Source organism: Paroedura picta, chromosome 16, assembly GCF_049243985.1.
Source record: "Paroedura picta isolate Pp20150507F chromosome 16, Ppicta_v3.0, whole genome shotgun sequence".
In the NCBI taxonomy this organism is placed as follows: Eukaryota; Metazoa; Chordata; class Lepidosauria; order Squamata; family Gekkonidae; genus Paroedura; species Paroedura picta.
The window spans coordinates 18118693-18145396 of record NC_135384.1 but is presented as its reverse complement, the minus strand read 5'-3'; the positions used below and the strand labels follow the sequence as shown (position 1 = coordinate 18145396).

The window sequence follows — 26704 nt, the reverse complement described above, 5'->3', positions numbered from 1 at the left end:
GTAACAAAACACCCAATCCAATTACCTTGTTTGATTAATTGGTCTACATAGGGAATCATGGCCAGTAAAACATAACCTTAGGAGTTTTACTTGCCACAGCATACAATTGTGCTCCAGTTATTAACTGGTCTATGCTGACACAGCAGATTTATTTATATTGGAAAAAGAACCTTAAAGTACACCATCATAATTACAGAAATCTTAAAAACACATGGCACCTTAAACAGTCTGTTATTTTCATACATAGAATAAACATGTAAATTCAATTATCATAGAATCATAGAGTCGGAAGGGGCCATACAGGCCATCTAGTCCAACCTCCTGCTCAACGCAGGATCAGCCCAAAGCATCCTAAAGCATCCAGGAAAAGTGGATGAAAACTGAAAAAACTGAAAAATCATTTCTTGTTACAGTGGGCTTCCCTGGCCAATCTTAGCTCACTCTCAGCTTTGGCCTTTCTGATGATTGATCTACAGTGCCTAGTAACCTGTAGGTACTCTTCTTTAGAGCTCTGTCCTTCCCTCCATTTCCTGAACATTTTCCTTTTCTTTCTTAGTTCCTCTTGAAGTTCTCTGTTCATCCAAATAGAGCTCTTGCAGTGTTTTTGTCTTTCTGGGATAGTCATTGATTGAGCATGCAATAGCTCTTGTTTGAGTAGCGCCTACCCTTCACATGCTCCCTTCCATTCCAGCATTCTCGTCCATGGTATGACACTCATCACGTCTCTGAGTTTATTAAAGTTTGCCCTATGAAAATCCAACGTCCGCGTCTGGCTACAAGCTTCCTTGGCTCCCCATCTCAAAAGGAATTCTATGAGGACATGGTCACTTCCCCCTAGGGTCCCCACCTCCTTCACCTCATCCACCAACTCTTGCCTGTTGGTCAGTATTAAGTCCAGTATGGCTGAACCTCTTGTGGGTTCATCTACCATTTGATAAATGAAATTGTCAGCCAGGCAGGTCAGAAAGTTGCATGACTGAGGACGCTTCGCAGAGTTTGTTTCCCAGCACACATCTGGGAAATTGAAGTCACCCATGATGACAAGGTCCTGCTGCTTGACTATTTTCTCAGGCTGCTCACAAAGTACAGCATCCATAAGTTGTAACCTTAGTCCGAAGCCATGAAGGACTGTATGAGTAATAACCATCAAATCAAACTCGGAAACTAATAATAGACAGCCAAGAGAGAGCACTTGTAATACAGGTGTGAGACACACATTACATCTTAGCCCTAATAATTAATATGATCATTATTTTCCCCCAGCAAGTAAAAGGTTTATTCTTTCCTTAATGACATTTCTTTGTTTAAAGTTGCTGATTTTATTTACATGTACTATTTTTAAAGTTGCTGTTTCATTTCTTTACTTCCTTGAGGGCCCTTAAGGGGTAGCAAGGTGGGATACATAAAAATAAATAAATGTCATGTGGGCCAGTGGAATGCCCAGGTGAGTCTTCAATGAATTCTGCCAGAGGTTCAGTAGTGTGCAAGGCCCAGTGCCTCTAAGGTTGCTCCCTCTTTGTCTTTTAAGCTCCGTCTTGGAGAGTTGGGCACTTGAGACAACACAATTGTGCTCTCTGAATTTTCAGGGGACTCACAGCCTGGGCCCAGCAATGAAGACAAAGCCAAACAGTTGCCCAGTTTTTGGATCCCTTCACTGACCCCAGAAGCCAAGACCAAAGTGATTCAGAAGCCAGTGCGTGAGAAGCTCCGGTTTGTTTTTTGCCCTGTTCATAGTGGGGCTTGTCTACATGCTAAAGTTAAATCCTGAGAATTATCGCTTCAAATGTGGGATTTGTACAGATGCGACTCCAGAGTTCTGGGCAGAAGCCCTCCCTCTTAAGTGCTCTGGGCAGTTGCAGCATATAAGGCTAGAAAGGATCATTGATCTTCCTTGCAGCCTCTGGCTGGGCTTGCTTCTTCCAGTTGTGGTGCATGTTTTTGTTGAAATATGCCCCAAGTAAATCTAGTGAATTCTGCTGCTGCAGTGCTCTGTTGGTTTAAGAGAGGGGAAGAAAAAAGACCTGGGTGGGCGTGAGCGTGGGAGGAGACATAGGTTGGATCCAGACTAAATGTTCTGTGCACACAAGGCATTATTTTCAGTGGGATGCAACGTGCCTGCCTGTTTCCCCCCCTTCCACTGATCTTCCCAAAATGTTTTCTGTAAGAGCAGTGCTGAATCTGTAAACTCAGTGAGACAGGGGGCAAACCTTTGTGCCCAGATGTTCTATTTCTGCACTAATTATGCCATATGTGATGAGGCTGGAGTTTGAGTCCTAAAATTCTACTTAGTCTACCCTTTGATATTCTTTTAATATTTTTACTATATTAACTAAAGTATTTCGTTCAGTATTTCCATGCTCTAAGAAATAGCATCATTGAATCATAGAGTTGGAAGGGGCCATCTAGTCCAACCCCCTGCTCAACGCAGGACTAGCCCTAAGCATCCAAGAAAGTGTGTATCCAACCTTTGCTTGAAGACTGCCAGTGAGGGGGAGTTCACCACCTCCTTAGGCAGCCTATTCCACTGCTGAACTACTCTGACTGTGAAATTTTTTCCCTGATATCTAGCCTATATCGTTGTACTTGTAGTTTAAACCCATTACTGCGTGTCCTCTCCTCTGCAGCCAACAGAAACAGCTTCCTGCCCTCCTCCAAGTGACAACCTTTCAAATACTTAAAGAGGGCTATCATGTCCCCTCTCAACCTCCTTTTCTCCAGGCTCATTAATTAGACCTCGTTAATCGTCTGTTTCCGAATGATGACTGTGACAAATGTTTCAGAGTATTGAACTGTATCTGGGACTGGTCTCTGACTGTAATAATAATTGAATCTGATTCTGTGAATTTAGGCAGAACATGAGAAGGAGGTCAGGAAAGAATGAACCAGTGCTGGGCTCTTGCGGCCCTTTCTTATATACCCAGATTGCCACTTTGGGGGTCAGGAAGGACTTCAGTGAACTGCAAGTCCTGCCTTTGTCCATGGAGGACAAGGGGACCTCAGGGACAGCTTGAAATGAAAACCAGGAGTCTGTAGCAGGAAGTGGCAATTGATTGAAATGACCCCATCCTTCCTGTTTGTGGAAAATTTAGTCTCGATCTAACCCATAGAGAGGTTTGGCCTCCATACAGTTCCCTCTCAAAGGTACCATGTGGGTTCTAGGGTCCACTCCTGCTCTGATGTACCTCATTCCCTTCAACCTCCAATTAAAGAATGTAGAAGTTTTGACTCCTTTACTGCGTCTTTCCATCTTTGTCTTGCCATTTTTTAAAATTAATCCCATTCAAAATTTCAGAAGTTCCCCCCTTCAGAAGTGTTGCATCATACAGGTGTGCCTTTTTGTATATTGGATCTTAGGAAACTGTCGTTGAGTTTTGGCTGATGTCAGTAGCTTTAGGCAAACATTGGTTGATAGGTTTTCAACCTTTTTTCTCATCAACGAATCCATATTTCCTCCCAGAGAATTTTGCAGTCCTGTCTTCCTTGTTTGCTTTGGTCTTGTTTCAGGACAAGTGTGTTTATTGTCCCATGAGTGGGAGGCCCCTGAAGCTGAAGGACCTGATCCCGGTGCACTTCACCCCTGTAGACCCTGGTGTGGATCGAGTTGGCCTGATCAACCGGCAGGACCGCTACGTGTGCACCGTCACACGAGACATGCTTGGCAACTCGGTCCCTTGCGCTGTGCTCCGACCTTCGTGAGTGCAGGGCTGGGCCATGTCTGGATCAAGGAATGGGGAGCCTGGGATGGGTGGCTGGATCGGTGTCTCATCCAGACTATAAAGGGAAGAGAGGGTGGGGAGGGTTATGTGCTCTAAAATTGACAAGTGTCCTTTTCTTCAAAGGGGCTCTGTGGTGACTCTGGAGTGTGTGGAAAAACTCATCAAGAAGGACATGGTTGATCCGGTGAATGGAGAGAAACTAACAGACAAAGACATCATTGTCCTACAGCGGGTGAGAGTGACTAGCCCTTACTTCTGAAACCTAGGAGGGCCCATAGCCCTTCACAGATTCTTTGTGCTGCATATCCAAGGTGTCCGGGCATTGCACATTCATGGGTAAGACTCTGGTATGGACTAGGGTGTCCAGGTTTCCCCTGCTATGTAGCAGGAATCCTTCAACCAGCAGCCCCCAATCCCTCCTCCCCATCACTGCTCATTGGGGCAGCAGGGAGGAAATGTGAACAGTGGCATTGGTATGTCAGTTTCAGAACAAACCTAGACATGGTATTTCTACACTTTGAAATTTGTCCAAAATTATGGTAAAACCAGAGAGTTCGGGATAAACCGTATAGCATTCCAGCACAGTTATTTCACTTCCAGAACAAGGCCCCTATCCTACCTTCCCAGTCTCCCACCAGGTGCCAGCTTCTCTTTATTAGAGCTCCTACCCCCCATGTTTTTTTTTTTACATACAGGTCCCATGTTTTCCTTTTTCACCACCAGAAAAGCAGAATGACGTAGACTTTAAATCATCAACCACTGCATTGTTTTAAGCATCCCTCCATGTAGCTCTCCAGATAAGGCCCTCTTAATCTTTTCTTGGGACTCAGGAACATGTGCAGTGTGATTAGAGACCATATTCCAGGAACCCTCAATACACCCAAGTTGACCTAGCATTACTAATCCTTTTATTGCTTGTTTGGATAACTATCCTGTGAAGAGAACCTTTAAACATTATCTTGCTCAGCACTGTCAATTTACTTTAGTCAATAATTTGTTTACTCATTCAGTATTTTTTTCAGAAGGCAAAATGAGTAAAACAGCCCTGGATAATTAGGTTCACAAACTGCTGTTTTATTTGGCAGGCCGGCAGGCCTGTGTACCCATGAGGACAGCCTTGTCTGGGGTATGCAGATTAGGGCAAAAACTCCATGGCTTCCCCTGTCTAGGTCAAAACAGGGTAGTTAATTAAAAAACAATGCCTGCATCATCCCACTTGTGAGGTTTGAAGACTTATTAAACTAGCTTTCTTCTGGAGTTACTGCCAATGTGAAGGTTTTGCAGCCACATGATAAAAATTTCCCCATGATTTGTGGATGGAAATGGTCTGTAGAGTTCTTTGGGGAGAAGAACAGATGAAGTAGGGTTAAGTATTCCACACACTTGCCAGCTCTGCCCCGCATACACATACACACACACCTTGGGCATTACCAATGGAAGGCAACCATAAGTTTGCAGTTTCTGTGTTTGGCTCTCAGAATTGTCATCCCTCCCTCCCATGGCTAAAATATTAAGAGTTATGCCCAAGTTCCACTGATGTGTCTTAAAATCTGGGACATGCTCTAGAACAGTGGTCCCCAACCTTTTTGAGACTGGGGACTGGCGCCAGCAAGGAGGGCAATTGCCCGGCATGAGCGGCCAAAAATGCGCATGAGTGGCACTTTCGCGCATGCGCGTATGCATGAAAGTGCAGCGCATGTGCGGCCCTGCTACCCTCTCCCACAGTAAGAAGCTTGCCGGGCCGCAAGCTTGCGGCCTGGTAAGTTTCTTACTGCGAGGGGGGGGGGGAGAGCCACAGCCCAGTGCCAGGGCCTTCGCTGCCTGGCACCGGGCCACGGCCCGGTGGTTCATAGAATCATAGAATCATAGAGTTGGAAGGGGCCATACAGGCCATCTAGTCCAACCCCCTGCTCAACGCAGGATTAGCCCTAAGCATCCTAAAGCATCCAAGAAAAGTGTGTATCCAACCTTTGCTTGAAGACTGCCAGTGAGGGGGAGCTCACCACCTCCTTAGGCAGCCTATTCCACTGCTGAACTACTCTGACTGTGAAAAACTTTTTCCTGGTATCTAGCCTATATCGTTGTACTTGAAGTTTAAACCCATTACTGCGTGTCCTCTCCTCTGCAGCCAGCAGAAACAGCATCCTGCCCTCCTCCAAGTGACAACCTTTCAAATACTTAAAGAAGGCTATCATGTCCCCTCTCAACCTCCTTTTCTCCAGGCTGAACATTCCCAAGTCCCTCAACCTATCTTCATAGGGCTTGGTCTCTTGGCCCCAGATAATCTTCGTCGCTCTCCTCTGTACCCTTACAATTTTATCTACGTCCTTCTTGAAGTGAGGCCTCCAGAACGGCACACAGTACTCCAGGTGTGGTCTGACCAGTGCCGTATACAATGGGACTATGACATCTTGTGATTTTGATGTGATGCCTCTGTTGATACAGCCCAAAATGGCATTTGCCTTTTTTACCGCTGCATCACACTGCCTGCTCATGTTTAGTTTACAATCCACAAGTACCCCAAGGTGTCGTTCACACACAGTGCTACCTAGAAGTGTATCCCCCATCCAGTAGGCATGCTTTTCATTTTTCTGACCCAGATGCAGAACTTTACACTTATCTTTATTAAATTGCATCTTGTTCTCATTTGCCCATTTTTCCATTGTGTTCAGATCTCGTTGAACTCTGTCTCTATCTTCCGGAGTATTTGCCAGTCCTCCCAATTTGGTGTCATCTGCAAACTTGATGAGTAGTCCTTCCACCCCCTCATCTAGATCATTAATAAATATGTTAAAAAGTACCGGGCCGAGCACCGAACCCTGAGGTACCCCGCTACTCACCTCTCTCCAGTCTGATGAAACACCATTGACAACAACTCTTTGAGTGCGGTTCTCTAACCAATTCCCTATCCACCTAACGATCTGAAAATCCAGATTGCAGTCCTTCAACTTTTCCATCAGAACATCATGGGGAACCTTGTCAAAAGCTTTACTAAAATCCAAGTAAATGACATCAACCAAATTTCCCCGATCCAGCAAACCTGTTACTTGGTCAAAAAAGGAAACTAGGTTGGTCTGGCAGGACCTGTTGGAGACAAATCCATGCTGACTTCCTTGGATCACCAAATTGTCCTCCAGATGTTTGCAGATCGCTCCCTTTAATATCTGCTCCATTATCTTCCCCACAACAGAGGTCAGACTCACTGGTCTGTAGTTTCCCGGGTCATCCTTCCTCCCTTTTTTGAAGATCGGAATAACGTTTTCTCTTTTCCAGTCCTCCGGGACATCTCCAGTCCTTAAAGAGGTTCCGAAGATGATGGACAAGGGCTGTGCAAGTTCTCTGGAAAGTTCTTTCTCTCGGGTGTATTTCATCTGGACCAGGGGATTTGAACTCATCCAGTGCAGCTAAATGCCTCTCGACAACCTCTCTATCCATGTTAACCTGCCACCCAGACACTATCCTTTGGCTACAGCCATCTCTAGATGTGCCTAAACACTTTGACCTGTGGGAAAAAACTGATGTAAAATAGGCACTAAGCCTTTCTGCTTTCTCTGCATCTTTCGTTAGAGTTTGTCCATCCGCACCCAACAGCGGGCCTATTGCCTCCTTTACTTTACGTTTGCTCCTCACGTAACTGAAAAATCTTTTCTTGTTACAGTGGGCTTCCCTGGCCAATCTTAGCTCACTCTCAGCTTTGGCCTTTCTGATGATTGATCTACAGTGCCTAGTAACCTGTAGGTACTCTTCTTTAGAGCTCTGTCCTTCCCTCCATTTCCTGAACATTTTCCTTTTCTTTCTTAGTTCCTCTTGAAGTTCTCTGTTCATCCAAATAGAGCTCTTGCAGTGTTTTTGTCTTTCTGGGATAGTCATTGATTGAGCATGCAATAGCTCTTGTTTGAGTAGCGCCCACCCTTCACATGCTCCCTTCCCTTCCAGCATTCTCGTCCATGGTATGACACTCATCATGTCTCTGAGTTTATTAAAGTTTGCCCTACGAAAATCCAACATCCGCATCTGGCTACAAGCTTCCTTGGCTCCCCATCTCAAAAGGAATTCTATGAGGACATGGTCACTTCTCCCTAGGGTCCCCACCTCCTTCACCTCATCCACCAACTCTTGCCTGGTTGGGGACCACCGCTCCAGAACATAGACTAGCTAGTACTGTTTATCTTTGCAAGCTGCCTATAATGAAGAATACCTCTGAGCATGCTCAGATTATTTTATTTTGCTTCCCACCCCCAATAACTCCTAATCTGGGTTTAGGGAACCAAGCTAGTTTTGTGGCTGCAGGGAGGTTTGAGTTCCAGCCCCCTGTAACTCGACTGACCAGAACAAGAAATCTCCAGGCATTCCAGACAAGCAAATTCTAGGTCTGATACCATTGCTATCCCACCTTCTCTTACAAGACTTATCTCTTCTTCTAGGGTGGCACTGGCTTTGCAGGGTCAGGTATAGAGCTGGAGGCCAAGAAGTCCCGCCCTGTTATGCAAGCTTAATGTTCCAGGAGGCATGGCACATCTGCTCCACTGCTCTGGGTTTCTACCAAAGGGAAAATATTACGTGTTGTGAAGTGGTGGCCACAGCTTTCTGTGCTTTTGTAAATAAACTTGTGGAGTTTTCATGTATCTTTTTGTGGGTGAAAAAGCAACGGCTTTTTGGTGAGGTTGCAAATGGCTGGTCAATAGATTTCCTTTGGTGGAGTCCCTGCTGAAGGCTTCTCTTTCCTTTTGGTTATATTTTGTTAAGCCTTCAAAGGTACAAGGTAATGAAAAGGGGGGCTGAGGCAGCTGAAAAACACACATTTTCACTCAGCGTAATAAGGTACTTGCAACTTGTGGAACACTTACTTATGGCAGTATTTCAGGCATGACTGTGCTAGCTTCTCCTCCTGTCTCACTAGTGTTACCAAGGAAAGTCTCTGGTAAATCAGGTTTTGCTGTTAACTTGTATTGATTTGGATGGTAATAATCCTGTCTAAGGCTACAGCTGCTCTTACTTTGCAATGTAAATGGCAATGAATATAGTCTTAACTTCTGAGTAAGCATGATAGGGTTGTAAGGTGGTATCTCTCATATTGTAAATAGCTGTAGTAAAGGTAAAGGTATCCCCTGTGCAAGTACCGAGTCATGTCTGACCCTTGGGGTGACGCCCTCTAGCGTTTTCATGGCAGACTCAATACGGGGTGGTTTCCCAGTGCCTTCCCCAGTCATTACCGTTTACCCCCCAGCAAGCTGGGTACTCATTTCACCGACCTCGGAAGGATGGAAGGCTGAGTCAACCTTGAGCCGGCTGCTGGGATCGAACTCCCAGCCTCATGGGCAGAGCTTTCAGACAGCTGCCTTACCACTCTGCACCACAAGAGGCTCCTAGCTGTGGTACCCTTGAGCTGAAAACCTGTCAAAACACGTCCAGAATGAATGAGTGGATGACAAAGAATAAGGGAAGCTGCATTCTGAGAATCAGATGTTGAAGGCAAAGAAAAGCTGTGATCAAGTGGCAGAACACCTGCTTGACATACAGAAGGCCCCAGGTTCAGTCCTCAGCAACTTTAGGCAAAGGGAGCAGGTAGCAGGCAATGTCCAAGAGCCTGGAGAACTGCTGTCAGTCTGAGTAGACAGGACTGACTGTGGTGGACCAGAGGCCTGATCCTGTATGTGTTTAAGCCAGAGAATAAGCCTCTACTGCAGGGGTAGTCAACCTGTGGTCCTCCATATGTTCATGGACTACAATTCCCATGAACATATGGAGGACCACAGGTTGACTACCCCTGCTCTACTGCACCAGCTGATCTGAATATGGGTGAATAGTTTAAGACACTGTTTTGGCTGCATGAAGCTCAATGAGATTTTCCCCCCTGAAATCCAGTCAGTCAACTTAGGGAGACCCTGTAAGGCTGCGGTTCTCAACCTTTTCCTTGCCGCGACCCCAACTTTGGTGCTGAAGCCTAGCAGGGACCCAGCCGGAGGAGCTGCCAGTTTAGCATTGCGGAGGCGCTTCTGCCGCCCCCCCCCCCAGACATGTCCCTGGGTGACCCCCCGCAGGAGGTGACTGGAGGGGGACAAGGCTGGTGTCTGAAATCGGACAGCCTTATGTCCTCTGACTTGCGGTTTACTCTTTTACAAACCAGGCCACAAAATATTCAGGGGAAGAGGAGAGAATAATTTTATTGCTAATGTAGAATGTTACAAGTGTGAGTTCACAGCTCTTGGTGAGGGTGCATCCGCTTCATTATTTCACTGTAACTTTTGGCATCGTCAAGGACACGCTGATAGCTTTCAATGAACTCCTCCTGTGACAGTTTGCCATCCTGGAGAGGAACAGGAACATAAGAAGCCCATGGGAGCAATGGCTGTGAGAGGGACAGGGATCTAACCTGCCACTTGCAGATGCATGTCACAAAAAAGTCTTTAAAAGTAGCTTGTGGGAGGGTGTTGATGAATCCAGTGGGTAGATTCATTTAGTTTGGGTTTCCCAGATGCCTCCATTCTGCTTTCCCTTTCCCTGTAGAGTTTCTGATGGTAGTAAGGGGAAACATACAGCCTACTCCCAAGAGGAGGAAAACGGGATGGAGAAGATGGGCATTTCCCCTTAGAGAAGCAATTTGAGGGTCACCTAGGCTGCTTCCATCTCTCCACAGCCATCGTTTCCCCTGATACTACTAAGGGCATTTTTAAAAACTGCAGTTGGTAGATCATTATGGCATTATTGTCGTGTATTGCCACAAATTCCTCTGCATTCTCAGTTTGCTTTTGTCTTTTCAGAGCCTTGCATTCTTACCTCAGGAGGATTTTCCCTATTGTTTGAAAAGAGACTGTACTTCATAGAAGTATATGTTTTACTTTTGGTTTTTGTGCCTCACACTGGATTTTGGCTGGTTTTCTTCTTCTACTATTTGGCCAACTTGATTACTTTTTAAAACAGGCTTTTCTCTTTATCTCTGCATTTTTCTCCTTATTTCTCTGCAATAAAAAGGTTACAAGCAACACATTGAGACAATAGACCAGGGGTAGTCAAACTGCGGCCCTCCAGATGTCCATGGAGTACAATTCCCACAAGCCCCTGCCAGCAAATGCTGGCAGGGGCTCATGGGAATTGTACTCCATGGACATCTGGAGGGCCGCAGTTTACCCCTGCAATAGTCTGTTAGTCTATAATGTTATAATGATCTACCAATGGCCCTCTAGAGAGGGGCTGAAGTGCCAGTGAAGCAGTTTGGACCTTCAAGAATGCATTTTCTGATCCACACAGTGTACAAGCAGTGCAGTCTTTCCAGAAAATGTAAGACAACAACAATCCAACCCCAGCAGACTCCAGTTTGAATGCCAAACTGATGTAAAACATTGGTGCATAATCAACCTTAGGAAATGCTTCTGCCTTGCACGTCACTGAAGGATGTGAAGCCACGTTGGCCTCTGCAGGCAGGTCAAATACTTTTGAGGAGTAAACAGGATACACTAGAAGCAGTCTCCTTTCCTCCAACTCTCCTGGTGTGGTAGAGAACTTGATAGTGCAGAAAGCTTCACAGTGCTCTAGGGAGACGGGCATGTGTGGCTGAACAGGATAGATCAGAAAGACAACTGTCGAGAGTGAATTCTACCAGCCACTTTCCCTTCAACTGCCCAGGTATGCCAGCTATGGTAGTTTCTCAGATAACAAGCAGGCCCTTCCACCAATAAATAAGATAACTGATTCCCTTTTGGAGTGTCCTCTCCCCCTTAATTAAGGGAGGATGTTCTTATGAGTATTGCCCCCCTCAAAACCCATTCAGATCACAACTCATCATGTTCCTTTGTCAAATCTTCGCCATAATTGGTGGCCTGGCTGCCCACAAACATGTTCCAATTGTCCAAAATCTCCTGCTTGGTTATTTTGTCATCCTGTGATGGATTTGGGTGAAGGAAAAGAGGGAGGGGGACAGAAAATGAGAGAAGTACAAAATTACAACTTAATTACATCCAAGATTATTGGTTTATAATTCTCCAACCCACCTCAGAATTATTCCTGTACCCTGTTAGTTGATTATACATTTTATTAACAGAGGGGGAGGAGGAAGGAAGATTAGGTATGCCTCCCCCCAAAAAGGTTCCTGAGCTAAATATTTGCTATTTTTTCTCCCCACCTCCTTCCAATTTTTTGGAAGAACTGTTAAGACAAGTATATAGGCTCTGCAATCCTCAAAACTCTTTCCTGGGAGTAAAGTGGAAGCCCACTAGACCCATTGAGACTGCACCTGCATTTCATTCTTGCATTTTGTTCTAGAAAGAGAGAGGTGGGGGGAACCACTGTTTGCCAATTGCCAACAATTTATTTTTCCTTATTATTTCATCCAAAAAACAAAAAAACGAAAACCCAACCTGGCAGCTGAAACAAAATATCTTGGCAATTGTGTGGCTAGTGGTTGGTGCAGAGCTTCCACCAAAAGAGCCATTACAGCCCAGAGCTGGAACAGAGTTCCTGATGTTCTATTTAAAGTTTTGAAAAGAAATACACAGTAACCTCTGAACGAGCCTGCTGAGGAAATCAACTTTTGCCTCTGTCCTTGGCAAGGTAAACTGGAAGGTTATCAGCAGAGGGGGAATTAAAATACTTTCTGAAGCAGGTTTTGTCCTAACTTTAATGAGCTCATTTGATGGCAAATTGAAAATTTCCTCCTTCATATGAAATCTGTGTCTTATCTGGCATTGGGGAACAAAGAAGAACGTCAGGCTTCATTGATCTAGATTTCTTGTCCCAGAAAATTTCCTTGGCATTGTGCCGAACAGGTAAGCTGTCCAAAAGGAGTTCAGAATAGAGCAAAGTCTACGCCCATTGATGGAGTCTGACTGTGCGGCAGAACGTGACCTATCAAAATTGTCCTCTGGTTCCTTAGCAATGGCAGCACAGCATTGATCTTTCAAAGACCTACAAAACAGCTTCTGGACGATTGAGGCAAGATGTCAACTGCAAGTCCTGGCCGAGCTGGCTGCCTCCCTCCCTCCCAGGAAACATTGAGGCTTTTTCACACAGACATCACTCTGCCTCAAAATGGCTGCCACCTGTTTCCTCCAGTCAGCGAAGAAAGAAGCTCAGCTTACTGAAGGGGGGTGGTGGAGGGGGAGAGTTTACTGTTATTCAGATGGGGAGCTGTGTCGGTCTGAAGTAGCAGAACAACATTTGAGTCCAAAGGCACCTTTTAAGACCAACAAAGTTGTATTCAAGGTGCGAGCTATCATGTGCATGCACACTTCCTCAGGCAATGGAACAAGAATCATGAGAGTACTCTTATCTGGACTCAAGATTCTTGTTCCATTGTCTGAAGAAATGTGTGTGCACATGAAAGTTCACACTTTGACTAAAACTTGGTGGGTCGTAAAAGTGCCTTTGGGCTCAAATTTTGTTTTCCTATTATTGTTTTGGGTATTTTGTTCTTTTAAGAAAAAGATCTTCTTTGAAGTTGGTTTTTATACTCTGCTTTTTGCTACCTGAAGGAGGCTCAAAGCAGCTTACAATCGCCTTCCCTTCCTCTCTCCATGTCAGACACGCCATGAGATAGATGAGGCTGAGAGCTCTAACGGAACTACTCTGCCAGAACAGCTCTCAGGACTGTGACTGGCCCAAGGACACCCAGGAGGAAGAGTGGGGAATCAACCCTGGTTCTTTCTCCATTCAGTGTTTCAATCACCTCTGAAGCACCTCTGTTGCAGGGTTGAAAACATGCACATGCACACAGGACCCTGTGGAGAGAGTGTCATGAAAGGAGGGGATGATTTGGTATTTGAAGAAATGGCACATAGGAGATTAGATTCCATTGTTGTTCCAGCTTTCCATGGGCTGCTCATCTTTTTAAAATACTGTGCTGGCCCAGAAAGGTGGCCTTAAGAGAATGCAATTAAAGGGGAGGGCTTAACACTCAGGAGTGCTGAAGAGAAGATTTTGGACTGGATGGGCTGCTGGCCTGATCTAACATGGCTTCTCTTCTGTTCAAATAGATGAGCGAAAGGGATGTGAGTGTCCTGCATAGTGCAGGGGGTTGGCCTAGATGACCCATGAGGTCCCTTCCAACTCTATGATTCTAGGAAATCAGGTTTCAATTCCAGATCCATGCAACCCTACTAGCACTGAAGTTTAAAACAATATATCTTAAGTGCTGCCACATTCCAGTTCCTGGAATGCTTATATTTATTCATTTATTTTATAGCCCGCCACTTCCACATAGTGGCTCATGGCAGCTAACAATCCACAATAAAATCCCGGTAAAATCCCTTAAGATAAACCAAGCAACCCACCCAAGCGGCGACAATAACCCTCCCCTCGTTCCACAGGCTATGGACTTGGACCTCAGTGCACATGGGGAGCCTGATGACCTAGCCTCACAGATGGGCCCAGATCTAACCCTAGTCTCAGCTTGACATAAGAGCTGTTTTTCAGGCCCTGCAGAACTGTGAAAGCTCCGTCAGGGCCCTCAGCTCTGCTGGGAACTCATTCCACCAGGTTGGGCCAACCTTTCAACCACCTTACCCAGAAATGCAACTGGATCCAGTGATGGTTTCAGTAAGGGATGAACCACCGCCCCCTTCAGTGACTCTGGGAACCCCCCAATAGCCAGGAAGAAAGCGACAATTTCCCTTAGAGGGCCTCCTCTTCGCAACCGAGACAGATGGATCAATGGGGCAAGCAGTCACCTTCGCTGACTTGAACAACTTGTCCACTTTGGTTATCGAGAGCCACCTGAAGCCATCAAACGTATCCCCCCAGGATGGCTGAGGGGCCTCCAGTCCCCTCTCTGATTATAGCCCACATGCCTTCCTCTTTCCTGTTCTGTACTCCTGCTAGAAAAAAAACCTTTTCTGCAGTTTCCTTTGCAAATCACAAGTGATCCTCACCTTATCCTTATCTGACTCAAAGAGGAGGTGCTTTGACTCCACATCGGCGTGGTCATAGTCCGGTGGCAGGATCCAGTGCCCTATCTCCTCCCGATCCATTTTGCCATCTTTGTTGAGGTCCCGGAAATCCAAGAACTGTTGGCGCTCGGTCTTCACCCAGTCAGGTTCTGGCTCTCCTGAATCTGGAGAATATAGGTCACCTGGGGAAGAGACAGAAAGCCCAATAGGATGCTGTTTTCAAAAGGGAAATTGGGGACCCTGGTGGCCTCCTCTTGGTGAGGGCCACAGACAGCCCACCCCTGCTGGTTTCCTAGTATGTTCAAGTGGTTGCTGGGAAGTCTGGGAAATTCTTAGTCCCTTTTGGCTTCCACTTTGTCCTAAGAAATGGGCTATGATACCCTAGACCAGGGGTAGTCAACCTGTGGTCCTCCAGATGTCCATGGACTACAATTCCCATTAGCCCCTGCCAGCGTTTGCTGGCTTGGGCTCATGGGAATTGTAGTCCATGAACATCTGGAGGACCACAGGTTGATGACCCCTGCCCTAGACCTTACTTTGCAACACTCTGAATTTTAAAATTTAATCTCTGCCAAGCAAGGCTACTGGAACACCTGGCCAAAGTGATCCATGATAGACTTTTGTAACTCGCCCTACATGGGCCTGCCCTTGAGCATGACCCGGAATTGCAACTGGTACAGAATGCAGCTGCTGGAGTCCTAACGGGAACATCCTGGAGGTCTCCCATCCAGCCACCGCTGAGGCACCTCCATTGGTTGCTGGTTGTGTTCTGAATCATGTTCAAGGTTTTGGTATTGACTTTACACAGGACTGCTCTGGGGGCTGATTATCTCCCTATGCCCCCTGCAGGGCACTTCACTTTGCAGGTACTAACAGACTGCTGATTCCTGGCTGCCGTGACGTATTCCTGCCCTCGACCAGGGCCAGGACCTTTTCGGTCCTGGCCCCTACCTGGTGGAATGAGCTCCTGAATAAGCAGAGGGCCCAGTTGGAGCTGTCACAGTTCCACAGAGCCTGCAAGATGAGCTCTTCCACCAGGCATTGGGTTGGGACTAGGGCTGGGTGATCTTGGGGTCCCCGTCCCCCACTTCCCCATTTTCAAACAACATTCAGTTTTAGATTCTGAATTCCCCTTTTATCTGCAGTGCAGGGTCCAGCATCCTGCCAAGAAAATACCTTGTCTTGGCAGTCATACTGCTGACTGGTTCTTAGTGTTATTTAACTGGGGATTTATATGCTGGGTTACTTTGGGAATTTTATGGTTATTTGTTATTGTATTCTATTTTCTGTAAGCTGCCACGAGTTGGTCTCATGAGAGTAGCGGCTAAGAAATCACAGTATAAATAAATTTAAATAAAAGAAGAGCCTTTAAACGAATAAGAGAAAAATAAGACTAGGTGGATCGTGTGTGTGCGTGTGCGTGTGTGTATGTGTGGGAGGGAATTAAGGAGCAGATGATTCCACAAAGTCTTAAAACCTTTTGTCCTGGTGTTGCCATCACATGATATTATCAGGGGCCTAGAATTAAAATGTGGGGCCCAATATTAAAATGACAATAATGCTAGCAAAAGTTGAAGGCAGCAGGAAAGCAGGAAGACCCAACCTGTGATGGGCTGACTCAATATTGAGAGCCAGCTTGGTGTTGTGATTAAGAGCAGCAGCTTCTAATCTGGACAGCTGGGTTTGATTTCCCACTCCTCCACATGCAGCCAGCTGGGTGACCTTGGGCTCATCACAGTCCTGTTACAGCTGTTCTCACAGAGATGTTTCTCTCTGAGCTCCCTCAAAACAGTTCTGTCAGAGCTCTCTCTGCCCCACCTACTTCACAGGGTGTCTGTGGTCTGAAGAGGAAGGCTACTTATTTATTTATTTATGTTTATATGCCGCCATTCTCAAATGTCTTGCGGCAGTTTACAAAGATCCATGAATACAATAAAATCCCATAAAAACCCATTAAAACATAATTAAAACACAAAATCAAGATGGCGGATAATAAATATATAACCCACTCCCCTCCCCCCGTCCAGCAAAGGTCTATTACTCTCTAGCTGGGAGCGAGGGACTTAGCGCGTTTCAGCTAGAGATCCACAGCTGACAGCGCTGGGAGCTGCCCTGGCCTCAACCATATGCCTGGCAGAAGAGCTCTGTCTTGCAGGCCCTGCAGAAAGTTGACAAATCCCACAGAGCCCTCAGCATTTCCAGGAGCTCATTCCACCAGGTTGGGGCCAGGACCAAAAAAGCCCTGGCCCTGGTCAAGGCCAGGCGTATGTCCCATGGGCCAAGACCAGCAGTAAATTCATACCCGCAGAGTGAAGAGCCCTGTGGGGGGCATAAGCAGATAGGCGGTCCCACAGATAAGCAGAACCCAGGCGGCATCTAGCCTTAAAGGTTAAAGCCAAAACCTTAAACTTGATCCGGAAGCAGACTGGTAACCAGTGCAGATGGCGTAGCACCGGCTGAATATGGGCCCTGCAAGATGTTCCAGTGAGGACCCTTGCAGCCACAATTTCTGGATCAAAGCCAAGAGTGGGTTACACTAGTCTAGTCTGGAAGTGACCGTTGCATGGATTACTGTCGCCAAGTGTTTGGAGGGCAGGTAGGGCGCTAGTAGCCGCACTTGGTGCAGATGAAAGAACGCCGTTTGGGCTACTTTTGTGACCTGAGCCTCCATGGAAAGGGAGGTATCAAAGGTCACACCCGAGTTCCTGGCTTCTGGTCCCGGTGTTAATTGCACCCCATCCAGGCATGGGAGACACGCTTCCTGATCCTGTCCCCTCCTACTCAGCCACCGGTCCTCCGTCTTGGAGGGTTGAGTTTCAGGCCTGAGCCATCCAGCCACTGCTTCTAAACATCTGACAAATGTATCGGGGGTGGGGGGGAGTCCGGCCGGCTGTCCATTAGGAAGTAGAGCTGGGTGTCATCTGCATATTGATGGCAACCCAGCCCATAGCCCAGACCAGCTGGGCTAGAAGGTGCATATAGATGTTGAAAAGTGTAGGGGAGAGTATCGCCCCCTGAGGTAATCCACATGGGAGTCCGAAAGGGGCTGACAACTCTTCCTCCACTGCAACCCTCTGTGTCCGGTTCCGGAGAAAGGAGACTAGCCATTGTAGTGCGGTCCCCCTGATTCCGGCCCTGGCAAGGCGGTGGGCCAAAATCTTGTGGTCGACAACATTAAATGTGCCCGACAGATCTAAAAGCACAGGAATGCCCGAACCACCTTGATCCAGCTGGCGCCGGATATCATCTATCAAGGCGACCAGCACAGTCTCCACCCCATGGCCAGGTTAGAAGCCAGACTGGTATGGATCCAGGGCCGAAGTTTCTTCCAAGAATGCTAGGAGCTTATCCGCTGTGGTCTGCTCCACTACCTTGCCCAGAAATGCAAAATGTGAGACTGGACAGTAGCTGGCAGGGTCCCACGGGTCCAGCAATGTTTTTTCCAGCAGAGGGCGCACCACTGCCCCCTAGAGGCCCTCAAGGAAATCTCCTGATGTTAGGAAGAGATTTACAGTATCCCTCAAGGGGCCTCCTATCTGCTTGTCGCCCAATCTGAGCAGCCAAGGTGGGCAGGGATCTAAGGCAGGGGTTCTAAGGCATTCGCTGGCAGGGGTTCATGGGAATTGTAGTCCGTGAACATCTGGAGGACCACAGGTTGACTACCCCTGATCTAAGGGACAAATGGTTGCCCTCACTGACCCTAGCAACTTGTCCACTTCGGTTAAAGAGGCCTGAAGCCTCTTTGAGATACCTTTGCATATAAGCGGAGTATAAAAAGCCAACTTCTTCATAAGGACTCCACATTTTGGAGGTCATTAATGCATGTCAGAATAAGTCATGGCACTTAACACACACAGTTCTGAAGACGAACAGTCTGCTTCCCAGTACGGACAAGTCAAAACAGGATGCCAACAACATGCTCCCATAAACTTCTTTCTTACCAAGATATTCATCCACTCCTACGAGGCCATCCCCATTCTTGTCTATGTCCTCAATGGTTTCCTGAAAAACAGGAAAGACCCGGCAACTGTGCAGTAAATCTCAGTAAAGGAAAGGCCCATCCTTGGGTGATCTGGGCAAGGAACATCACAAGGAACCTTCACACTTGCTTCAGCTGTCCAGCCTGAAGGAACTTAAAGCAAATTCCCCCAAAGAGGTCTGCAGGTACAGGCAGCAGTGTGGTTTTGGGACTCGATCCTGCCAACCTTTTCCCACTTGCCCAATTCCCCTGCTAAATACAGCCCCACTCCACATGCCTTTGTTCCAGGCAGGATCTGGGAAACCAGATCAAATCCCCACTCTGAAATGGAAGTTCACTGGACGACCTTGGCCCGTCTCACACACACTCAGCCTCGCAGGGTCGTTGCAAGGATAAAATGGAGAATATTCCAAACACTTTGGATCCCCATGGGAGACAGAAGAATGGTATAAATGAATTAAATATAATCGGTATAAAGAGTTGTGTGGTTTGTGTGGAGGCAAATCAGTTATTTTGAAAGGATTTGGTTTCCACCATGACAAAAGGTACAGTATATCTAACCCCAAGTGTAGTACATGAAACAAGGTTTGACATAGAACTGAAGTCATCCCTGATTTATGCTCCTGTAACCTTCTTTTCCAAGAGTCAAGCAACCCCATTCTTACCGTCACTACCACATCTTTCATGTAGTCAAATTCCTCAGGGTGAAGGAAGGCTGTGAACTCTTCCCTTGTAGCGATCAGGTCCCCATCTTTGTCGGCTGCCTTGAATCTCCGCTCATCCCTAGCCAGCATTTTCTGGTACGTCTCTTTGTTTTCAAGATCACCAAAGGAATCACCTAAAAGGAAAAGACAACAGATGCCCATAGTCGACTTTTTCACACAATCAACAGAGACTCTCCTACAAGAAAAATATGGTTCCTTGTTAACTCTTGTGTCATTCATGGGACCAGAAGAACATTAGACCATGGAAACAAGCCCTGTAAAACAGACCCAATTCTCAAGCAATGAATTGACACTATCTATACCAAAGAAACTTCTCAGGTTGGAATAGATTCCTTGTCATGGGTGATTGTGCAACTAGAAACAATAAGGATGTGAACTGCAGGTTTTCCGAGGATCTCTGCCCAGACTGGTGCTATTTAATTCATTCATAGACGATCTGGAGTCAGTGGTGAGAAGTGATGTTGCCAAGTCTAACGTGATGCACATTGGGACAAAGAAAATAGACCCACTCCTCTCTTTGACCTGGTTGGTGGTGGATCTTAAAGATCTGATTACATCACATGCTTTTCCCAGGGAGGTTGCTGGACTGGGTCAATGTTCTGTGCTTGGAATCTGCACACAGGTCCAATCTGGATTGGAACCAGAGAACGGAGGGCGAGGGGGCTTTACTCTGTCCCTTCCTCCCAGTGCCAGGCAGCTGCTATTCATCACATTGGTGAAACCTGGATGTATTGAGAGTCTACACAGCAATTCCCCCATGCTGATTCAGGTCAAACACACAACATGGGGCAAAAGACTTTAAACTCCTTCTCCTGGTGCTGCTCTGAATGGAGTGCCCATCACCTAAGCATCATGTTCTGAGCACAGAACTATTATCACTGCTGACCAGCCCTGGGACTTCCCTGGAAAATGTGCATTACGTAGTTCACCCTTGCAAATGTTCTCAAGCAGCATACGGAAGCAATTAAAAAAACAGACCCCTTCCATGTTAGGCATTGATGCAAAGAGGACTGGAAATAAGCTGGGCAATGGCATAATGCCTTTATGTGAAGCTATGATGCAGGCACATACCAAATGCACAAGGCCTGGTTGCACCATCTCACCAATGGTTAAAAAGAGGTAACTAAGATACTTGCGGGATTTCAGAGGGTTGTTTGTTGAGGGGGGAAAATACAACCACAAGAAGACACAGTTGCAATTTATGAAACATGATGAACGGCATGAGGAATGCACAGAGAAACAGACTTCCCTCCCTCTCCACTCACTCACAGAAATGCTAGAACTCAACTTCTTCCAATTAAATTCTTGTTCTGAATCACCTGCCCAATCTCCTGCAGGAAGCATCTTACAGAACTCACTACTACAAAGCGTGCAATGACTCCTAGATGGGCTAAAAAAGGGATTACATAGATCCCTAGAGGATATAACTGTATTTAATTCAAAGGAAAATGACCCTGAATATATGATAAGCCAACCAAAAAGTGTTATATTTGTGTACACAAAGTTATTGGATAGAACTATAACCTGTATGCAAATATAAGCTAACCACCCCTTTTTGGATGATATACCTGGGGGAGGGGGATCTACCATAATTCTGGAGACAAACTGCAGGGGACAATTCTTGCTTCCATGCCTTGCTTATGAGCCTTCTGGGAATATATGGCTAGCCAGTGACAGAAGCAGGATACTGGGTTAAAGGGAACTAAGAAAGATCCTGCAGTTTGAGTGTGCAGATCACAGTGTGTTTCGGTCATTCAACCATTTTGAAATTGGAAAAAAAATGTCCATTTTGGTTTTTGCTTATGCAAGGACAGAACAATTGCATCTGCCCAGTAACTGATGGTTCACAGGCTTCTGACAATTAACAATTGTCCCATAGATCCCTTATTCTGTCCCAACAGCCAAAACTGGCTTCTTAGACCCAGCCAACCCCTTTCCAGCTGGCTCCCAGAGGAGGCAGAAATGCCAGGAACACAAAGGCCCTTCCCAGGTAAACCAGCACAGCAGCCTGACACTTTCAACCTCGGCCAGCTACAACAACGCTGCTACTAGGAAGGAGTAAGAGATGGGAAAGAAACTCGGACACTCGATCCTGTGTCTGTCAGCCAGACTTGCTGCAGGACTAACAGATGTAAACATCTCTGAAATGGATGTAAGAGTTTGGAGGCTTCAGATAAATAGGTCCCTTACTCTTTCAAATTCTTGAGACTTAGCTTCACTTTCAAGACTATCCCGATTTCCAGCCCTGGGACTGTGCTCCAGGGTATCCACAAAGTCCTCCAACTCCCAAAGGAATTCATCTCCTTAACACTCTGCTTGGAGAAGCCCTTGCTGAGTCTCACAATTTCTACCCCACCCTCCCCAGGAGTTACATGATCCTCCCCCATTTCACAACATCCCTACAAGGTAAACAAGGCTGAGAGAAAGAGTGAATGAATGGCCCACAGTTACCCTGCAACTTTTATGGCATGCAGGAATTTGATCCTGCATCTCTCAGGCCCTGACCTGATGCTCTAACCACTACAGAGCCCTTTACTAGACTTTGTAAAATTAATCCATTTTCCCCTTAAGGGAAACACAAGGCAGGGCCTTGTGTTAATTGTAGTCCATGGACATCTGGAGAGCCACCTGTGTTTGGCCACCTGTGGTCTAAAGCTCCAAGTTGTTTTCTCAGACATCACATCCCTCCATCACACACAGCTTCCTTTGCTCTGTCTCTACCTTCATAGTAACCATAGGTAGTATTCTTGAACTCCTCCCAGGCTATGTGTCCGTCATTATTGCTGTCATAATCTTTCCAGTTCTTGTCCACGTTTTCATAGATGTAGCGGTTCTGAGTATGCTTGATCCAGTCCTTCAACTCGGGCTGAGTCACAAAGCCATCCCCATCCCGGTCAATCCGGTCTACAATCTTCCTGCAAGGTAGCACATTGTTGCAAATAAATGAAGAGATATTTGAGAAAGAGCAGGAGCCGATCTTCCACTTCCTTCTCCCCCCTCCCCTGGCAGTAAAGGCAGCCATTCCATGGTGGATGCTATTTTTGGCCTCAGCCATAAGCCTGGTGGAAGAGCTCCACTTTACAGGTCCTGCATAGCTCATTCAGGCCCCACCGGGACCTGTTCTCTTCTGGGAGTTTATTCCAACAGGCTGGGATCAGGTTGAAAAGGTCCAGGTCAACCTTGCCTTTTGGGGGCTGGGGACCCCTAGCAGATGTTATTCCAAGGATCTCAGTGCTCTTGGGGGATTATAGGGGAAAATGCGATCCTGCAAGTACACTTGTCCCAGATCACTTGACTTTTTGACCATTGAGAAACCCCTGAAACATTCTTCAAAGTTCAATAAACCCCGAATAGACATCGTGTAGAATATGGTTGGGAAGCAGAGCTGTATACACACCCACCCGCCCCCCTTCCTTCCCCCAGGCTCATCATTCACCTTTTTTTTTGGGGGGGGGGGGTCAACATGACCATAAATGATCATATCACCTGATATTTAACAAATATATATATTAAAAATTAATTAACTCCCATATATTTGGGAAACTTTTCCAGGGCCATCAAGAAACCCCGTTTCATGAAATCCTGGTTGAGAAAGCCTGGCTTAGGGCTTGAAAAGTGAGCACCTTGACCCTGCTCTGGAGCCAATGCAGCTGGGTGAGCACCAGTGTTATGGGTGCTCCATATTGAGTCCCTGTGAGGACTCATGCACCTGCATTTTGGACCAGTTGGTATTTCTGGAGCAGTCTAAAGGGCAGCCCTGCATACAGTGAGTTGTAGAAGTCTAATCTAGAGGTGATCATGGCATGGATCACACTAGCTAGGTCCAGCTCCAAGCGGTACAGTGCCGGCTGCCTCACCTGGCGCAGATGGAAAAATGCCTGGCAGGCTGTCTTCATGATTTGAGCCTCCATTGCTAATGAAAGGTCCAGAATCATGCCCAGACTTTTGACAGTAAGCCAGCCTGAGTTGGCTTCACAGGGCCAAAAGGTTTTCCGGTCCTTTTAGAAACTTGAGCTCTCTATGTCAACATATTAGGGACTAGAAACTTGCTTTTCCTCAGAATGTAGGACACAAAATTCTGTGGTCAGCTACTCAGTTACAAACCTGTGCAACATTATGGCCAGATAAGCTCAACTCTGCCCTTACCCAAGTCGCGCTTTGCTCTCTTCAGGAGACAGCTGATCAAATGTCTTGGCCTCCTCTTTGCCCAAGAAGGCTTCATGATCATACTGGAAATCCTGTTTGTCATCATGGGTATGGTCACTGAGGTCCTGGCCATGGTGGACACGGTCCTTCTTGTCAGGGGGCGGCTTGGCCAGGACATAAGTGAGGCACATGGTCAAGAGACAGCAGGAATACAGCATCTTTTGCCAAGCCATAGTTCACACAACCTAGAAGTGTTAGCAAGGAAAGAGACACTCCTTCACACCATGTCAGAAGCTGGTCCACTCAGCTGGACATCACATTCCAAATCAAAGCTGGCTGACTGAAGAATTCAAACCACCCTCCCTGTTCACACTCATCTGTTCCTCCCACTATCACTGCAAGACACCCCACAATCCCCCCTGGTTTCAGGATTCCAGGGGTGCTGTATCCATCCAGCTTTTCTACTAGTGAAAAGAGGAAAGGGTATCTTTTGACGTCCCCCCAAAAGGTTTTGCTGGGTATCATGGAACCTGCATAGACAAGAGCCATGAGAGACAGGAGATGCAGTCAGGAGAAGAAATGGGAAAAAAGGACTGGAGTTTACTCTCTGACCCCTGCCTTTAACTCAAACTCTATTCCTCTTCCCCACTGCTCAGGAAACTAACAGCCCTCATAGCTCTTTCTCCCCTTTTTAAAAAATATAATACATCTGGCTCACTAGTGTTACGGTACTCTCCAGGGGCTCAAGAAGAGAATTCAGCTAACAAAGCAAGATCTTAAGGGATTCCAGGAACTTTACACAGGATTGGTTCTATACAAAGCACTACCATTCAGCTACATCTTTAGGATGCTCAGGGCTGATCCTGCGTTGAGCAGGGGGTTGGACTAGATGGCCTGCAGGGCTCCTTCCAACTCTATGTTTTATGATTCTATGATATCTTCCCCCATAAGGTAGCCGCACTACCTGTTTCACTCCACAAGGCCTTCTTCAGCCATACTAAAATGGACATAAAAGCAAACATATTTGCAAACTGCCTCGCTACGGTGGAATGCCTAAAATAAAGACAGACTCTGACCAAATGTGTCCCCAGTCACCTTTTCTGCCACGTTGTTTCACTTATTTATTTATTATATTTATAAATATAATAAACTTTGACCCTTTCTTACCACCCTCAAACAAGCACCCATAAATACACCCATACTCAGTTTTAGAGAACTGGAGTTCTGATTGATTGCTGTATAAAACCAAGGAATCCCATCTGCTCTCAATTCTAATCCATGCCAACCAGACTTAAGTCTTGATCTCCAAGGAGTTTTGGGGAAAGATGGAAGAGGCAGGGGTGGGAGTGGGGAGCCCAGAGTAGGAGGAAAACAAGTTTTTGAAATCAGGACTGCACCTGCTGTTCGAAAGGCAAACTTTGCAAGCAAAAGAACCCTGGTTGCCCCAACAGCAGAGAAGTAGGCCAGTTCCCAGTTGTGCTGCTCAAAATACAGGACGTTCAGTTCCTGGAGGCCCCTCCATTAAAGCTGCCCCCACTCAGTTCTGCACAAAGCCAGAGAGGATGAAAGCGGCCAGTCAAGCACATCCCATTATTTCGGGGCTTGTGGTACAGAGAGAACCCGGAGAGTGCCCAGTCGCTTGGACCACTGGCATAGGGGGCTGGAAACCCAAACTGGAGTTTCTTCTGTCCCCGCACAAAAGTAAAGACACACGCCAATGGCTTCGCTGCGCTGGAATGCCCCCAAACCATATGGAGAGCAACCCCCACCCCCACCCCCCAAAGAAAGCCTCATCTTGAGGAGCCAAAGTCGGAAGAAGGTCCTCCTCTGGCATCCCGGACGCTTTCCAAAAGTATCGTCCGATTGGAAGACGACCTAAGATTGGAAAGAGATGGTAGGAAAGCACAACTGAGCCTAAAACAAAGGAGATTAGCAGCGGGGCTGGCACCCCTCTTTACGGGTGGGGACCCGGAATCCCGTTCCGGAGCAAAGATCTGCGCTTCCCGCTGCAATCCCTTCTCTGCCCGATTTGTGCATTTGGAAGGCGTCCCACCCACCGCTTCTTCTCACCGTCCTTTCCAAACAGCAAAGCGCCTGCGGACGCCCCCTCCAAGCCGGAGCCCCCCAAAGAAAGCGTCATACTTACTGGTGCGCACCCAGGGAGCAGGGGGCGGGCGAAGGCTCCCGATCGAACTCTGTTGCCCTTTCTAGCGGAAGCCCCCAGGGCCAGGGCACCCCTTTCTCCTTCCTCCGCACAGCCGCCGGAAAATGCATCCCCCCCAGGGGTGCCCTCCCACCAAATTTCTACCGCACCGGGCCACCCCTTCCTCGTGCTGCCCCCCGCCCCCCCCAAAAAAAAGAACCGAATCACAGTAGATCCTCCTCCCTGTCCACCATGGGTCCTTCACCCGATCCCGCCTCCCAGCGCGGTTCTTCTCTTTACCTTTCCCACCAGCAAGCCCGGCAGCCGCCTCGCGCCCCCACTCCAAATGCAGCGCCGGCTCATCCCCCAACCCCGCCTTGGTGTCTCTCCGAGCCACGCCCCTCGTCCCAGCGGAGGCCAATCGGAGGGCGCCGCCGAGGGAGGGGCGTGGCCGACGCGTCCCCGGACTGGCCGAGGGGCGCCACGTTGACACGAAGTCCGATTCTTCCCAAACTTTCCTTTCTGGGCGAGCCGGGCGGGCTCCGGGGCTCCCTTTCGCGAGCCGCCAACTGGGGCCTCTCAGGCGCCCCTCCCCAGTCCGCCCAGCCACCATCGGCGTGGCCGGCCTGTGGGGCGGGGAGGGCACGCGCCTTGATAACGGAAATCAGTTGTTGATTTGGGGCCCATCCAAGTGTCTCCCCACGCCAGCCCGCAGGCAGGAGACCTCCAGTGCAGATTCTCAGGTCTCTTGGCGCTCTGCCCTCTATCCTCAGCCACATCACACGCTGGGGACTCGAAAGGACTCCTGCGTTTCCTCAGTACATTTTTATTCCCCCCCCCCCCCCCAGAGGACCTCAGGCCGGCACACATCGGTTCCCCCCCTCTAGTTTACTCCCTTTATTTAGGTAGACCCAACATGCCGTGGCACAGGAAGTTAGGGTCTTCCATCGTCCCTCTGTTCCTTGCTCCAACACCCCCCCTTTCCTAGCACAAGAACACTGGGAGATCCATGTTGTTAAACAGCATCCTGTAGATTGCACCAAAGGCACCCTTTAACTTTCATCCATCCCCCCCCCCCCAAAGCAGACAATCTTTTGATCCAACACGAGTCCTGC

The 26704-nt window shown here is 47.4% G+C and overlaps 2 protein-coding genes across 9 annotated transcripts in view; one reads left to right on the top strand and one right to left on the bottom strand.

The window, feature by feature from the left end:
• NOSIP (nitric oxide synthase interacting protein) overlaps positions 1–8341 on the top strand; it is a 28385-nt gene extending 20044 nt beyond the window's left edge. For all 6 annotated transcript variants that reach the window (XM_077315901.1, XM_077315903.1, XM_077315900.1 and 3 more), the window contains 4 exons: positions 1587–1693; positions 3505–3692; positions 3840–3948; positions 8141–8341. In XM_077315901.1, coding sequence (XP_077172016.1) covers positions 1587–1693; positions 3505–3692; positions 3840–3948; positions 8141–8212 — 476 coding nt within the window. In that variant the 3' untranslated portion in view covers positions 8213–8341. The remainder of the gene's footprint in view (positions 1–1586; positions 1694–3504; positions 3693–3839; positions 3949–8140) is intronic.
• A 1513-nt stretch (positions 8342–9854) lies between these two features.
• On the bottom strand, positions 9855–26044 carry RCN3 (reticulocalbin 3). Of its 3 annotated transcripts, none has more exons than XM_077315898.1 (7): positions 25890–26044; positions 23447–23691; positions 22022–22215; positions 19241–19413; positions 18538–18598; positions 14579–14778; positions 9855–11593 (listed from the first exon to the last, which is right to left on the bottom strand). In XM_077315898.1, the coding sequence occupies exons 2-7, from the start codon at positions 23677–23679 to the stop codon at positions 11486–11488; spliced, it is 969 nt and encodes a 322-aa protein (XP_077172013.1). In that variant the 5' UTR covers positions 23680–23691; positions 25890–26044; the 3' UTR covers positions 9855–11485. The 3 variants fall into 3 exon arrangements, with proteins under 3 accessions (XP_077172013.1, XP_077172011.1, XP_077172012.1); XM_077315896.1 differs by having other exon boundaries at positions 9855–10023; XM_077315897.1 differs by lacking the exon at positions 25890–26044 and adding an exon at positions 25593–25740 and having other exon boundaries at positions 9855–10023.
• Between the last annotated feature and the right edge of the window lie 660 nt (positions 26045–26704).